At 47.9% G+C, this 17452-nt stretch overlaps 1 protein-coding gene across 1 annotated transcript; it reads left to right on the top strand.

Moving 5' to 3' along the window:
- The first annotated feature begins 129 nt into the window (after positions 1–129).
- Positions 130–8833, top strand: TBCB (tubulin folding cofactor B). Its single transcript, XM_036274713.1, has 6 exons — positions 130–325; positions 688–831; positions 3735–3831; positions 4542–4733; positions 8246–8318; positions 8477–8833. The coding sequence occupies exons 1-6, from the start codon at positions 212–214 to the stop codon at positions 8589–8591; spliced, it is 735 nt and encodes a 244-aa protein (XP_036130606.1). The 5' UTR covers positions 130–211; the 3' UTR covers positions 8592–8833.
- The last annotated feature ends 8619 nt before the right edge of the window (positions 8834–17452 follow it).

Below are 17452 nucleotides of genomic sequence, written 5' to 3'. Positions count from 1 at the left end.
TGGCTGGACCTCCCTAAGAATACGGGGGAGTTTCCGGCGGTGAGCAGGCAGCGGAGATTGGCGAACCCACCCTGCAGGAAAGCGAGGATTGGCTATTTCGGGAGCAGGGGGTGGGGGCTAATAGTCCAGAAGCGGTAGCGGCGGCGGCGGCGGCGACAGAGCCGGTGTGAGGTGGAAAAGTGGGCTGCAGACCCAGCCGGAGCGCGGCAAGATGGAGGTGACCGGGCTCTCGGCGCCCACAGTGACCGTTTTCATCAGCAGCTCTCTAAACACCTTTCGCTCCGAGAAGCGGTACAGTCGCAGCCTCACGATAGCTGAATTCAAGGTGTGACCGTGGGGCGGGGTCCGGAGGGGCGGGGCAAAGAAGAAATGGAGGGGCTTCTGGATTGCAGGGAGAGAGGCCAGAAATAAACCGAGGTTGCCGAGATTGGGGGCCCGACCACAGCAGGGTGGGTCCAGAGGGAGCCGGAGGTTCCAGAGAAGGGGCCAGAGCCTGGGAAAATCAGAGCTTTCAGAGGACGGGAACCAGAGCAGAGGGGGCAGGGCCACGATAACCAATTGAATCCTAAAATGATGGATTTGTTAGAGGAGCGAAGATGGAGGGATGGTTATTGATACAAGGGGCGGAGAGTCAGGGCAGACAGCCTTCCTCCTCTCCAACCTCTCCCCATCCCTTACTCCTCGCAGTGTAAGCTAGAGCTGGTGGTGGGCAGCCCTGCCTCTTGCATGGAACTGGAGCTGTACGGAGCTGACGAGAAGTTGTATGGGAAGCTGGATCAAGAGGATGCACTACTGGGCTCCTACCCCGTTGATGACGGCTGCCGCATCCATGTGAGACCTCCCGACCTGGGATCCCTCCTCTCCATTTATTTATTATTAACAGATGCTTGCCACACTTTGCCCTATGTGATAACCAAGAGAGGTCCCCATGGAGCCTCGAGTTCAGTATGGAGAGAGACAGACCCGTCACTGGACAGTATCAGCCAGAGTGGTTTGGCTGGGGCAAGCCCAGGGTACTGGGGACCATCTGGGATTATCAGAAGGGGCTTTCTGAAAGAAGAGATGCCTAAGCTGAGACGTGAAGGATGAGGAAAGGACGACTCAGGAGAAGAGGTGGGAAGGGCATGCCAGCTGGAGGAAGCAGAGTGTACAGAGGCCTAGAGTGTGAGGTGGGTCAGGGTGAACGCAGAGATGTGGTGGGAGAAGCTAGAACACAAAGGACCTCAGCATGCATCAGCTCACATCATCTCTGTCCGCAATCCTCCCCCTACTCTGCTTCCTGCCATAGTCCTCAGATGTCTCGGCAGATCAGCCCTGCATGTACTATCCCCTATACCTGAATGGTTCTTTCTCTATGCTCACATGGCTCACTCCTTCCTTCCAATCTTTACTTAAATGTCAACTTTGGAGTGTGAGGCCTTCACTGGCTCCAGTGTAACCTTTAAACCTCTTCCTCTTTCTCTTTATTTGATTTTTGTCCTTAGCTCTCATCATCCTGTGATGTACTGCATTTTTTCTTAGCACCTGGAACGATGCCTGGCACTGTTGGATAATGAGTTGAGTCCGTAAAATCAGATTTGGAAGATAGTGTAAATAACCCTATTTTGCAGAAGAGAAAACTTAGCTTTAAGATGGAATTTACTCTCCTAAGGAGGAACTATAGCTGGAATTTTTTTTTTCTCACCCAAGGACATTTTTGCATCTATCTTCAGACAGAGCAGGAGGGAGAGAGGTGGGAAGAGAGAGAGAGAAACATCGACGTGAGAAAGACACATCGAGTGGTCGCCACCCACACGACCCCAACCAGGGCCGGGGACAAACTGCAACCGAGGTATGCACCCCCAGCAGGAACCAAACCCAGGACCCTCTGGTCCACAGGCTGACACTGTAACCGCTGAGCCAAACTGTCCAGGGTTATAGCTGGAATTTTTACCTCAGTATGCATGTCTCCAGAAGTCATTGTGCCGAGAGATCTGGTTCTTTTATTTTTTGTCTCTTTCATTTATTTAGTAACTGTTCATTGGGCATCTGTGTTACACCAGGGTTATAGCCGTGAACCAAGTCTAAGAAGGTCTCTATTTAGCTCTGTCCTGTGTGAGATAGATGTGAGCTAACTATTCACAAGAACAAATAGGGTCATGAGATGAAGACCATGTAGGAGACCGAGGAATTGGAGGGACATGACCCATCGGTGAGGACTTCGTAGAGGGGGTGCTGCCTTAGCAGAGCCCTGAAGGATAGGAAGAGTTAACAGAAGAAAGGAAGAGAGTGCTCCAGGAGAAGGGCACAGCATGTGCAAACGCTCTGAGATGGGAGGGAGCATGGTGGGTACAAAGGACTGAAGAGTGGCCGCTCCTATGGCAGAGGGAAGTGGGAGCCAAGGGAGGACTCAGTCCGGAGAGCCCTGGTCTGAGTGAAGTGTTCACAGGCTCTCATGACGTGTGGGGAACAGACTGTAGCAGACTGTGGAGGGTAAAAGGAGTAGGGAGGCGAGGGAGGGGGCAGCTTCCATAGTCCAGATGATGTGGTAGGGTCAGGAATGTGGGTCAGCATTATATGGATAGACCACAGCACTGAAACTGGGCTGCCCTGGGCAGCCTCAGCCTAGGGGTGCTGGAGGGCCAGGCATGGACAGTGGCATCCTCAAACGGGTGGTTTTCCTTTATGGCTTCAGGTATAGACAGACCTCTTACTTCTGAGGCTATTCAAGGAAGGTTTCCCAGAGGTGGAGCCTCTGGGGAATTTTTATTTGTTCTAAAACTTTTTCTGTTTATAAATATTACTTGTATTTATAGCTTAAAATGACAGCATCCTCAAACTTACAAAAATCCTTAATAAAGAAAGTAGAAATTCTTAGTGATCCTTCATCAGAGATAAGAGCCATTTCTCTTTTGGTATGTTAGCTCAGTGGTTCAGGCCAAACACCTCTAGTTGTATCCACTGCCCCACTCGGGCCCAGCCTCCATCCTCTCCTTCCTGGATATCAAAACCGCCTCTGTCTCCTGCTCCCATTCCGGCCCCCACACTCTGTTCTCCACACACAGCCAGAGGGAGCCTATGAACTGGGGTCAGGTCAAGCCCTCCTGGCTGAGCCTCCCTGACTGTATCTCATTCCAGCTGAAAGCAAAACCTATTGATCTGTTATGTCTCCCACTCTCCGTGGTATTTCTCTATATCGAACTTTGTTATTGTTTGTGTCTAATATACATACCTGTGTATTTGTTTATGGTTGGTCTCCCACCAGGCGTTTATCTATTTTTGCACTGCATCCCTAGCAGCCAGCATAGAGCCAACTGGGTGCCTTGAAAGAGCTCAGCAAGCAATGAGTTAATGAACCTTGAGGGTGGTACAGGAAGAAATGTTCCATGGTCTGGACGTTGAGGGCAGCTTAAGAGGATCTCAGAGGCCCAGAGAGAACATGTACACTGCCTATTTGGTTCGTGAGCAAGACCGAGCTCAGCGATGTTGATGCCAGCGTGTGGGGCAGATCGAGCCTTCAGGGTTTGAATAGGGGAGAGGAAAGGGAGATGACTACTGTAGACACCTGCTCTCCTCCCTTCTGCCGGTCTCGGGATGAGAGGAGGCTGGGGTAAAGTGAGGGGAGAATGTAGTTTTCTTTAGACGGGAGAGACTTAAGTCTATGGATGCTCCAATGTGCAACTGTATCACCACCCTAGCACCCCAAGCCTCCCTGACCAGATCCTGATCCCCTCTGACCGCTCCTGTCATTCCAGGTCATTGACCACAGCGGTGCTTGCCTTGGGGAGTATGAGGATGTATCCAAGGTGGAGAAATACCAGATCTCACAAGAAGCCTATGACCAGAGGCAAGGTATGGGGCACATGGGGATAAATGAGGGCTTGTGGAGGCCAAAAGGAGTGTGTGCAAGTAGGTGGATGGTGGTGTTGGGGGGCAGAAATCGACAGGGACATTGGGGGGAAATGGGTGGTGGGAGCAGATAGGCAGGGGAGGGGGGGTGAGGTTGGTGGGACAGATGAGGGTATAGGAGAGCAGTAGGTGTGGAAAGGGCATAGGGTGCTAATGAGAGCTGGGAGGTGTGAGGGACTGTGGGCAGGAGACAGATGCACAGGAAAGTGGAGGGGGCATTAGAGGGAGGTCGGAGGTGTGAGGGATCAGGTGTGAGGAGAGTGCTCAGGGTCACATGGGACAGAGCATGGGAGAATATGTGGAGTAGACAGGGCAGTGTGGTGATCAGTACAGACACGAGGAAGATGAGGAGGGACTCGGGATGGATGGAGGTGAATGTGATACTGAAGGGATGTGGGAAGATGGGGTGATGTGAGACTGGAGACACGAATCTTCCCTTTAGTTTCTGGGTTATGGGGAGGCACCAGGGAGCCTTGGGAGAGGCCAGGGCTGTGGTGGGAGATTTAGGGGGCTTGGATGACAGCCCTTTGACACCTAGAACAGAAGAGTTTCTCCATGATTGTTAGCCCTGTGTGAGTGGAAGGTTATCTCATTAGGCCAGAGGCCCTACCAGGGAGACTAAGTCTGACCCCCATCACCCAACCCACTCACAGACACAGTCCGCTCCTTCCTGAAGCGCAGCAAGCTAGGCCGATACAATGAAGAGGAGCGGGCACAGCAAGAGGCTGAGACCACCCAGCGCCTCGAGGAGGAGAAGGCCCAGGCCAGTGCCATCCCCGTGGGTAGCCGCTGCGAGGTGCGGGCGCCTGGGCAGCCCTCTCGCCGGGGCATCGTCATGTATGTAGGTATGTGGCCCACTGAGGTCTTATGCCCTGCCCTGCCTTGCCTGATGGGGGCAATGCTGGGGAGACTGGGAAGCAGGGGCAGAATGATCTGGGTTGTGTTAGAGCAGTGGTTCTCAACCTGTGGGTCACGACCCCTTTGGGGGTCGAACGACCCTTTCACAGGGGTCACCTAAGACATAACAGTAGCAGAATTACAGTTATGAAGTAGCAACCAAAATAATTTTATGGTTGGGGGTCACCACAACATGAGGAACTGTATTAAAGAGTCGTGGCATTAGGAAGATTGAGAAGCACTGTGATAGAGGAAGTGGAGGCCAGAGTGGTTAATTCTGAGGCAAAAGTAGTCAGAGCTAGGCTGGGGAAACACAGGATTTTTAGGGCTGCGATGGGGAAAGCACGGGTCGGAGTGATCAGGGCAGGGATGAAGGAAGCGTAGGAGACTGAGCTGAGAGGAAGTACCAGACCTCCGCGAGAGTAATCCAGAGTGCTTCCTGGGGCAAGGACTATGAAGGAAAGACAGAAGTGAGCCAGGTGAGAAGGGGGGATGAGTGTTCCAGCCAGAGGCAGCAGTGAGTTCAAAAGCTGTGAGCAGGAACTAACTCGACCTGTTGAGTTAGGAATCAGCATGGCCAGTAGGAAGTGAGCGAGGGGACGGTAAGAAGTGAGGTCAGGAGCATGCTCAGGGCTGCACCATGCATGGCTTTGTAGACAGTAAAGAGTGGGCTTTATTTATTAAATTAAAAAAATTTTTTTTAATTTATTGATTTCAGAGAGAGAGAAAAAGGGAGAGGGAGATAGAAACATCAATGAGAGAAAACATGGATTGGCTGCCTCCTGCATGCCCCCCACTGGGGATTTGGCTCACAACCTGGGCATGTGCCCTGACCGGGAATTGAACCGGCGACCTCTTGGTGCATGGGTCAACGCTCAACCACTGAGCCACACCGGCCGGGCAGGGTTTTATCTTTTATAACAACGTTGTTGAGTTATATAATTCATATATCATAAAACTCACCCATTTAAATAATACATTATTCATTCATTGGTTTTTAGTGTGTTCACAGAATTGTACAAACACCACAGTCAATTTTAGAACATTTTCATCACCCCAAAAAGAAACCTCGTTACCACTAGCTGCCACTCCTCATTTCTGAAACCCCATCTCCCCTAGTTCTAGGCAGCCACTGTGGAGTTGCCTATTCTGGATGTTTTGTGTAAATGGATTCATACTATATCATGTGGTCTCTGTGACTGCCTTCTTTCACTTAGCATAATGTTTTCAAGGTTCGTTCATGTTGTAGCATGTATCAGTACTTCATTTCTTTTTATTGCCAAACAATCGCATTGCATGGATAGACCACGTTTTATTTATTGATTCATCACAGTTGACGGACATTTGAGTCTTTTCCATTTTTATTTTATTTTTTATCCTCACCTGAGGACATTTTACCATTTTTGCTCAGACAGAGTGGGAGGGAGAGAGAGAGGAAGAGAGAAACATCGACGTGGAAGGAGCACATCTAGTGGCTGCCTCTCGCACAACCCCAACCGGGGCCGGGGACAAACTGCAAGCGAGGTACGTGCCCTAACCGCTGAGCCAAACTGGCCAGGGCGAGTCTTTTCCACTTTTTGACTCTTACAACTAATGTTGCTGTGTACATTCTTGTATAAGTTTTTGTGTGGACATATATTTTCCTTTCTCTATACCTAAGAGTGGAATTGCTGGGTCAAATGGGGACTCTCTGTTTGACCTTTGAGAAACTGCCACCCTGTTTTCTACAACGGCTGCAATTTCTCCACATCCTCTCCAACACTTACTATTTTTTGATGATAGTTATTCTAATGGGTATGAAGTGGTAAAGCATTATGGGTTTGACTTGCAATTCTTTGATAGCTAATGATGTTGAGCATCTATTCATGTACTTAATTATAATCAGTCTATCTTTAGAGAAATATATATTCAGATCCTTTTTGTCTGTTTTTAAATTGTGTTGTTTGTCTTTTTGTGGTTGAGCTGTGTATTAGTTTGCTGGGACTGCCATAACAAAGTATCACACACTTATCCGGCTGGTGTGGCTCAGTGGTTGAGCATCAACCCATGCACCAAGAGGTCGCCGGTTCGAGTCCCGGTCAGGACACATGCCCAGGTTGTGGGCCAAATCTCCAGTGGGGAGCATGCGGGAGGCAGCCAGTTGATGTTCTTTCTCATTGATGTTTCTCTCTCACTTCCTCTCTCTCTAAAATCAATAAAGGAAAAAGAAATTAAAAACAAACAAAAAAAGTGTCACATACTGGATCACTTAAACAACAGAAATTTATTTCTCACAGTTCTGGAGGCTGAAAGTCCAAGATCAAGGCCTTGGCAGGTTTGGTTTCTCCCAAGGCCTATCTTTGGCTTGTAGAAGACCACCTCCTCGCTGTATCTTCACATGGTCTTTCCTCTGTGTGCATGCCTATCTCTGGTGTCTCTCTGTGTCCAGATTTCTTCCTATAAGGACACCAGTCAGATTTAACCTAATCACATAATAACTTAATCATTTTAACTTTATCACTTCTTTAAAGGCCCTACCTCCAAATATAGTCATTTTCTGAGGTACAGGGGTTGGGCTTCAACATGTGAATTTTGGGGGACACAATTCAGCCCATGACAGGTTTTAAAAGTTCTTTATATATTCTAGATACAATTCCCTTATTAAATAGATGATTCACAAACGTTTTCTCCCATTCTGTGGGTTGGTTGTCTTTTTACTTTCTTGATAGTGTCCTTTGAAGCACAATATTTTTTTCTTTTTATGAAGTTCAGTTTATATGTTTTTTCTTTTGTTGCTTGTGCTTTTGGTATTATAGCTAAGAAACCAATGCCTAACACAAGTCACAAAGATTTACGTCTATATTTTCTCCTAAGAGTTTTATTTATTTGTTTTTTCAAATCTCAGCTGATTTTTTTCTTCATTTTTTTCATTACCATTTATCCCCTTGTACACCTTCCCTCCTCCTCCTCCCCCCTTTCTAAGAGTGTTATAGTGTTACATCTTACACTTAGGTCTCGGATGACCATTTTGTGTTAATTTTTGTGTATAGTGTGAGGTAGGAGTCCAGCTTCATTCTCTTGCATGTGGGTATCTATTTGTCCCAGCATTATTTGTTGAAAAGACTATTATTTTCTCATTGAATTGTCTTGGTACCCTTGTCAGAAATCATTTGACCATAAGCAGTGTGGATTTTGTGCTGAGTGGGATGAGCGGCCTTTGAGGAATTTGGGTCAAGGTAATGGTGCTATTTCCCTTTGATTTTTACAAAGACCCCTTTGGCTGGGAGCGTCGAATGAATAGGGGGTCAGGGATAGGAGCAGGGAGACCAGTGAAGGGGGCTACCATGTCAGTCTGGGCAGGAGCTGGCGGTGTTCCGAGTAAGGAGTGGTTTCGCCAAGACGGGCTTTAGATTCAGTGGGCAGGCAGGAGTCTGGGATGAGCTGCGTCTGGAGGTTTCATTGGAATTTCTCCCCTGGGCAGGACTCACAGATTTCAAGCCTGGCTACTGGATCGGCGTCCGCTTCGATGAACCACTAGGGAAAAACGATGGCAGGTAATAAGTCTTCCCACTCCGGCGTCTGTGTGAATGTCTGTGGGCATGTTGTGTAAGTGCCTGCATGTACTACTGAGTGAGCCTGTCCATCCTGGCATCTGGGGAGGGAGCCATATTGGGAGCCCTCTGACCTCTGCCTTTTCCGTTGTGTCCGGCAGTGTGAATGGGAAACGCTACTTCGAATGCCAGCCCAAGTATGGTGCCTTCTTCAAGCCGTCAGTTGTGACCGTGGGGGATTTCCCTGAGGAGGACTATGGGTTGGATGAGATGTGATGCTCAAGGAAGGGCATCCTCTTGATCCAGCTAACTCGCCCACTTATTTGCCCCTCCCTTTGTATGCCCATGGCTCCCTTCCCCTGACCCTGTTTTTATTTTATTCACTTTGTACTTGCCATGGATTTTTGAGACTTGTGTATTAAATTTGCCAGACCTAGCCCTGGCCGAGTAGCTCAGTTGGTTAGAGGGCCATTCCCATATACCAAGGTTGTGGGTTTGATCACCAGTCAAGGCACATACAGGGGTCAACCAATGAATACATGAATAAGTGGAACAGCAAATCGACGTTTCTCTCTCTTCCCCTCTCCCTTCCTTCCTCTCTCTCTCAAATAATAAATAATTTTTAAAAACTTTTTTTTCAATCGCTAAACCTGGGAAGCCTTTGGCGGACTCAGTGATCCTAGGAAGGGCTGGGGGCAGTTGGGTAGGCGAGGGTGAAATGGGGGGCTGAGCAAAGTAGAGGTTGGGCAGGCTGAGGCTTTATCCCCTGGCTGGTAGCTGGAGGTCCATGAGACTCCTCTTCGTCCTTTACTGGCTAACATAATATTCTGCTGCTATGACAAATAGGTCCAAAATAATAGTGGCTTTCACAAGATTGAAGTTTATTTTTCTCCATGTAAAATCTTATGTGATCATGAGAGCTAATATGGTGGCCCTTCCATGTCAGAGGCCAGTCTTCATCTCCATGTATCCTGTTGCTCTCCCATCCCTCCTCATGAGTCCCACCCATCTGCTCCTGGCACCAAGATCAGGGAGGAGGGGATACCCCTTGCCTTTAGAAATATATATGTACAACCCAAAACTTGTTCCTATTTCATTGGCCAGAATTTTGTGTCATGGCCCTTGTAACTGTAAAGGAGGCTGGGAAATGTTTTTATTCTGGCAGCCATGTTCCTAGCTAAATATCAGAAGTTCCTATACTATAGAAGCTGGGGAGAAGGGATGTTGGGGGTCAGCAAGTAGTTCTACCATAGTCCCTATGGGTGGGAGAACCTTACCTGTTCACTTAATACAGTTGACCCTTGAACAACAAGGGTCTGACCTGTGCAGATCTTTTTCAATAAATACTGTAAATGATTTTCTCTTCCTTATTACTTTCTTAACATTTTTCTTTTTCTAGCTTTATTATAAGAAAACAGCATATGATACATATATAAAATGTGCGTTGCCTGGCTGGAGGGCTCAGTTGGTTGTGCTTTATCCTGTGCACCGAAAGGTTGCTGGTTTGATTCCGGGTCAGGGCAACGTAAGAAGCATTCAAACCTGTAGATAATTGTTATGAGTTTATTTGAGCCAAACTGAGGATAGTTGCCGGGAAGTAAAATCTCAACAGATTGGGAAAATGGCCGTTTTGCACCTTATTTTATACATTACAATGAAAAGAGGAGGCATAAGTGGGTTACATGAAATCCTTTGGTGATAGATTAGGGAGGCAGGAGAAAGCAAAGGGTGGGGGAAACTCTGGGATTGGATAAAAAGTAAAATAGACACATACTTTTTACATAGGTGGGTCCAGGATGGTTAACAGTCAACAATTAAGTTGGCAACAATAACAATGAGGATTTTTGGTCTCCACCTTGTTATGCCAGTGGGTTCTGGAAAAAGAGACGTTACCTTGACATTCATTCTAAAGGTATGTTAGCATTCATGCAAAAAAAAACAATAGACAAGCTGAATTAAGGTCAAGATTGACTTTTGTGAGGAATGATTCTAGCCTAAGACATGACTATCTGCCATGAACTGCTTTTAGTTAAAATGTTTTTGGTTCTTTTTGTTTCTATTCCTCACCCAAGGATATTTTTCTATTTTATCATCAGATAGAGTGGGAGGAAAGGAAGGAGAGCGGACAGAAAGAAACATCAACGTGATAGAGCCACATCGGCTGGTTGCCTCCCACACGACCTGACCAGGGCCGGGGACAAATCACATCTAAGGTATGTGCCCTTGACCGGAACCAGACCTGCGACTCTGGTCCGAGGGCTGACACTAACCACTGAGCCAAATCAGCCAGGGCAGTTAAAATGGTTTAATTTCAGACCATCCTGTTGGGGGCCACGGGAACAGCACCAGGTGTTAGACTGGTGGGGTCAGACTAGACCTGGGTTCAGCAACCTTGGCACTTGAGTTCTGGCTAGGAAAGAATTCAGAGCCAAGACTCAAAGTATATGAGAACATTTATTTGGAAAGTCATAGAGATAGAAGATGTAATTTATAGAAGAAATGGGTTTAGGAAACAAGTTATAGAGGTAAAGAAAGGGCTCTTGGAGCTTGGGAGTGAGAAGGGGGGGGGGGGGGGGCGGGCGCTGGACATGCTCCCTGGAGGGAGAGGGTGCTGCTGGGTCCTCTGTTGTAAAGGTTTTAAGGGAGGAGATTTTAGGGGTGTCCCAGGGGAAGATCTCAATAGAATATTCAGCAGCTTTCTAGATGTGTCCTTTGGGGAGGGGGCAGGGTAGTGTCTCCACTGATTGATTGGTCAGGGCCAAGGCAGGGGGTCATTGTTCAATGTGGCTAGTCCTGAGGTCAGCACGGAGTTGCTTGTTTGGTTTTGCTGCTTTTCTAAGCAAGGATATGAAATACAACTGAGGCCCCTAAGGAGGAAAAGTCTGGGGTTCCAAACCACAAGACCAAGGATATGCTAGGGGAAGAAAGGTCACCCTGGGGTCGAGGTCCCACCCTACAGTTGTCCTGTGCTAGGCACCCGGGGCTTTCCTCCCGGGTGACCTTCTGTACCTGACCATTGTCCTTGCTCTGCTCATGTCTAACTGCCGACCACAATCCTGTTTGGTTACTTCAGGTCTCCGAGTTTGTAAGGCTGCCACACAGGCCTCCCCTGAACTTGTCAGGTTTAGTTTGTGGCCCCTTTTCATCCACAGAAACTGACACCTGCTGTGTGAAAGTTGACCACAGTTGGGGATTACAGACTCACTTTACAGAATGACCTAGCGCTTAATCTTTACGGTATCAGGGAGCCCAGAAGGGGACAGTGGTCAGTGTGTTAACAGTAATACCATCTGCTATAACAAATACCCCCTCTCGCACAGTCTGGTGTAGGGGTTCTGGTTGATTGGCAGCAACCTCCAGTGTTGCTTCACACACCCAGACTTTGTCCCGGGGCCCCATCATTTCCACGTGCTCAGAATTATCTGCTTCCAGCTAGCAGAGGACAGTGCGGAGAAAGTTCATCGTGCTATTTCATAGCCTGTTGTACACATTTCACTTCTGCTCATACTGTGTCCACCCTAGATGAAAAGTGCGCTTAGGAACATACTCCTAGTTTTTTCCCACTATGAAAAAAGACCGTGGGCCTGGCCGGTTTGGCACAGAGATTAGAGCATCGGCCGGTGGACCAGACAGGCCCGGGTTCGGTTCCCACTAGGGGCACAAACCTCCGTTGCAGTTTGTCCCCGGCCCCCGGTTGGGGTTGTGTGGGTGGCAACTACCTCGATGTGTCTCTCTTACATCGATGTTTCTCTCTCTCCTCCTCCCTCTCTCCCTCCCACTCTATCTGAGGATAAATACAAAAATGTCCTCGGGTGAGGATTTAAAAAAAAGAGACGATGGATTTTGGTGGGCCCAGCCTTGACTACACTCTACCTGTCACCAGATCTATGACTTCGGGGGAAGCAGCAGGAAGAGGTGGGATTTCCTTCCACTGGACCCATTAAATCCTGGCCCCCAACAACTGCCCTTACCTAACCTGCACCCTCCACCACCCTCTCCTTAATCCTCAGCTCAGTGCAGATAGAAGACTGAATGTCCAACCCGCCCTACAGTTTTTGAGCCCCTGTTGTATGTCAGGCCTGGTGCTGAGAACACACTCATGAATTGGACATGGTCCTTTACTTGGGAGTTGAAGGCAGACTAACATAATTTCCGAATGTTGCCTATTTATTTATTATGTATTTACTTCTGGCTGTTATTTCATTATGAGTAAAATTGCTGGCAGTGGGGGAGGGAGAACAAAACCACCAAATCTGCGGGATGGTGCTGGTACTAAGGGATGAGTGTGGGAGACATGTGAATAGGAGTCACAGGAACAAAAGGGCTTTGTAGGTCTGCAGTAATCCTTTCCATGATTCCTGCCAGCAGAAACTTGATCCCTGTGCTAAACACAAATTTAGGCTGAATGCAATCTTTGCCCTGGAGCTGGGCTAAATCGCCAGCTCAGACAAACTAATGGCCCACTTAAGTTGATTCAGGTACCAATTTACACACTTGGGATGTCATTAGGTTAAGAGGTGATGTAACCTTAGCGAAGACAGCGCACGCTCTGAAACTGGACAGCCTGCTCAGGTCAAACCCCAGCTCTGTCACTCGCCAGCTGGCAGACAGAACAAGTAAGTATTCTTTTTGGATTTCAGCTTTATTCCTACAAATGGGGGCAGATAATAGTACTTACCTCAAATGATTGTTGTGAGCATTAAAGAGCTAATAAATATAAAGTGCTTAAATTCAGAGCCAGGCACATAGGTAAATGCTTCCCCAGTATTAGCTGTAGGTATGAAAATGATTATATATTACAGTCCACAGTTACTAGGCTGGCTTTCATTTAATCCTCACAGCGGGCGCTGCACCCGATTTCTTCACCGTTTCCCCTCCCATCCCACCTTTCCTGGCTCAGGTCCCAGGTCTGGTCACCCTCGCGGAAAGGGAGTCTCTTATAGACCACGGAGGGCACTAGCCTTCCAAGTCCTTGACACCTCCACGTTCCCAGCCTCTGCAGTCTCAGCTGCCACATGGGGGAGCCCTCGACCCCGGTGCATTGTCTTGCATAGGGCGGTGGCTCCAGCCAGGCACCTGATTGAATTTTCTAGAAATCCCTGTGATACCCTCAGCCTCACCTGGTTCAAGTTTAGAAGCAGAGGTTTTGCCTCCCTCCCTGAGGCGCTGGGAACTGTGGGGTGAAGGGATCTGGCTCCCAGGCCGAGGGTGGGGGGCCGCCGGCACTGCTGTCAGCCAGCAACTCCATCAGAGAGTGGGAACGGATGTTTTGTTTGTCAGGGTTCTATCTAGATATTTACCGCATTCGAAATTAAAAATATAAACCATTACATAAATAAAGCTAACATTAACTTAAAAAAAAATAAAGTGACTTTAAGAGGAAAAAGTTAACTTGAAAATAGAAGAATGGCATTTTTTTACATTTTCAAAATCTTTGTAATGTCTGGCTTAAGAGAAGATAGTTGAATTCTCATATCTGCTTCTGCATACGAACTACTGAATATTTTCATGTAGCCTCTGGAAAACTCTGCACCCTCGTGAAAGAATGAGAGTAAAAAAGGAAAAGAAGTCTGTCTTGCTGTTATGAAAATAGTTTTAACTTCAAAGACACCCTGACAGGTTGCAAGGACTCCAGTGTTTGAATAGCCAGACATTCCCCGTGACACTCCTGATTTCTTTCTGGTTTCTGCCGTGTTAGGACATATGAGAACACAGAGCCCACTTCTCTACTTGGGTCCAGTGGACTGGATCTGCTGGACCTGTCAGGACCTGACTGGGATGCAGAAACCACTCCTATATTAGAACAGAGGGACATTCACACGTGGAGGTGGTTATGCGGTAGATGGAGGAGCTGAGGGGCCAAACAGGAGCTGGTGAAACAACTGGAAATTAGCAGTGGGAAGCTGCTGCCACTTGGCTGGAGGAACAAAGGTAGGTGGTAGTGTCACCAGAGCCCAGAGATGGGATCATCTGGTACAAACTGGAAACACAATGGGATTGTCTGGCTAGGGGGAACCGGAACTGTGGAAGAGCCACAACCAAAGGGAGAAAGAGGAGAATTACTCTGGCCTCTTCCTCCCAGTTTCCCATTGGCTAAACCCCAGGTGGATGCAGATGGAGGGAGAGGATGCAGCCAGAAAGGGGAGGGCGTAGAACAGGCCTGGGTGTAAATACAACCCACAGCAACAGAGCATGATTCCCCAGTTCACCCGAGTTCCCACCCTGCCCTGTTGTCCCACACCAGGTCCGGCTCACTGATTTACATTACATATCTGGCTGCTTTAGGATTAGAGTTAGGAGTTCAATTTGCAACCCCTGTTGTGGTTTTATTTTATTTATTTATTTTTTTATCCTCACCCGAGGACATTTTTCCATATTTTGTTCAGATAGAGTGGGAGGGAGGGAGAGAGAAACATCGACGTGAAAGGGACACATCGAGTGGTTGCCACCCTCATAACCCAACCAGGGCTGGGGACAAACTGCAACCGAGGTACATGCCCTTAGCGGGAACCGAACCCGGGTCTCTCTGTACCGCAGGCCGATGCTCTAACCTATGAGCCAAACCAGCCAGGGCCCTGTTGTAGTTTTAAAATATGTCCACAGCCCTGGCTGGTTTGGCTCAGCAGTGGAGTGTCAGCCTGCGGGTTGAAGGGTCAAAAGGTCGAGGGTTGGATTCCTAGCCAAGGGCACATGCCTGGGTTTCAGGTTTGATCTCCGTCCCAGGGTCAGGGGTCATGCTGGAGACAGCCAATCAGTATGTCTCTCTCATGGCAATGTTTCCCTCCCTCCTTCCCACTCTATCTAAAAATCAGTGGAGAGCCCTGGCCAGTTTGGCTCAGCGGTTAGAGCATCGGCCTGCAGTCCGGAGAGACCCGGGTTCGGTTCCCGCTGAGGGCACGTACTTCGGTTGCAGTTTGTCCCCGGCCCTGGTTGGTCGTGTGGGTGGCAGCTACTCGATGTGTCCCTTCACGTCGATGTTTCTCTCTCTCTCTCCTTCCTCTCTCTCCCTCCCACTCTATCTGTACAAAAAATGGAAAAATATCCTCGGGTGAGGATAAAAATAAATAAAAAAATAAAAAAAAATCAGTGGAGAAAATACCCTCGGATGAGGATTAACAACAACCACAAAATATATATGCCCACAAATTCTTTGACACATCTCTGTTTAAGAGCCCTCCCCTTGAATGTGGGCTGGACTTAGTGCCTTGCTTCTAATGAATAGAACATGGCAGAAGTAATGGTGTATGACTTCTAAGACCAGGTCATAAAAGGCATTGCATCTTTATCCTTGATGTCTCTCTTGGATCACTTGCTCTGAGGAAAGCCAGCTTCCCCTTTTGTGGTTACACTCAAGCAGCTCTATAGAGAAGTCCACATGGTGAGAAACTGAGGCCCGCCAAGTCGGCAAGGCCTCCTGCCAACAGCCTGTGAATGGGCCAGCTTGAAGACTGATCCTCCAACCCTAGTCAAGCCATGAGGTGACTGCCTCCTGACCAAAACCTTGACTGCATCCTCATGAGAGATCCTGAACCAGAACCACGCAGTTAGGCCATTCCTGAATTCCAGAGCCACAGAAAATGTGAGGTAAGTATTATTTTTTAAAATATGTTTTTATTGATATTTTAGAGAAGAAGGGAAAGAGATAGAAACATCGATATGAGAGATACATCGATTGATTGCCTCCTGCACGCCCCCTACTGGGAATCAAGCCCACAACCTGGGCATTTGCCCGGACTAGGAATTGAATGGGGACCTCTCAGTCCATGGGATGACACTCAATCCACTGAGCCACACTGGCTGGGCGAGGTATTATTTTAAGCTGATGAGGAATTTGGGAAGGGCTTGGCTTGGGATCTCTCTCATGTGTTTCAGCCAGAAGTTGGCTGTGGTTGGAGTCATCTCAAGGCTTGACTAGGCTGGATATCTAAAGTGACTCAGCAACTTGGTGGGCTATTGGCTGGGAGCTCAGTCAGGACTTTAATTAGAGCATGTCTCATGGCCTTTCCAGCAAGGCAGTCTCAGGGTAATTGGATTTTGTACGTGATAGCCAGCTTCCTCCAAAATGAATGTTCTAGGAGAACCGGGCAAAAGCTGCATGGCCTTTTCTGACCCAGCCTTGGAAGTCACATAATATCACTTCTGCTGCTGTCTATTGATCACAGTGATCACAAACCCACCCAAGTCAAGAGGAGGCTATATAAATCCCAATTCTTGATTGAATGTCAAATCCTTGATGGTCCCACCACAGCCCTGGCCAGTTTGGTTCAGTGGTTGGAGCATCGGCCTCTGGACCAGAGTCCCAGGTTTGGTTCCCGCTAGGGGCATGTACCAGAAAAAAACAACACACACAGAAAAACAGTCCCACCTTGCTGTACAGAACATTCCTTAAGGCACTAACTTGGGTCCTTTCCTCTCCTCATTACACACATTCTTCTCTGATCTATTCTTGTGACTGATACAGGATTAAGGAAATGTTTTCTGGCTACCTCTGTGCTTTGCAGAAGAAGGGACTACCTGATTTTCACAATATAAACAGTCATAATGCTAGCATGGGGTCTGGCACATTGTATTCATTCACCCATTCATTCAGTCGTTCATTCATTCATGCATTCAACATATTTACTGAGATCCTGCCACATGCCAGGCACCTCTCTAGGTACTGTGGCTACAGCCATGACCCAAACAGACAAAATCCCTGTTTTCATGGAGCTTATGTAAAGTGTGGTTTTAGTGTAAGAACAATCTACTGGATAATGTAACAGAAAAGTTGGCCAGACTAGAAAATGTAAGAATTTACAATAGGATAGAAGCACTGTGTCATATCACTTCGATTGATCTCTCACCTATTTGGAGGAAAATATCAATTTGGAACCTCATCTTACACGATATACCAAAATAAATTTAAGTTGTATTAGAATAATATGTGTGTGGGGCGGGGGGAATAGAGTGGGAGGAAGAGAGAGAGAGAGAGAGAGAAACATCAACTTGAAAGGGACACATTGAGTGGTTGCCACCCACATGACCCAACCAGGGCTGAGGACAAACTGCAACTGAGGTACGTGCCCTTAGCGGGAACTGAACCGGGTCTCTCCAGACCGCAGGCCGATGCTCTAACCACTGAGCAAAACCAGCCAGGG

Source organism: Molossus molossus, unplaced genomic scaffold, assembly GCF_014108415.1.
Source record: "Molossus molossus isolate mMolMol1 unplaced genomic scaffold, mMolMol1.p scaffold_m16_p_21, whole genome shotgun sequence".
Taxonomy (NCBI): domain Eukaryota; kingdom Metazoa; phylum Chordata; class Mammalia; order Chiroptera; family Molossidae; genus Molossus; species Molossus molossus.
Note: the sequence above shows the minus strand (reverse complement) of the source record. Positions and strands in the feature narration are given on the sequence as shown.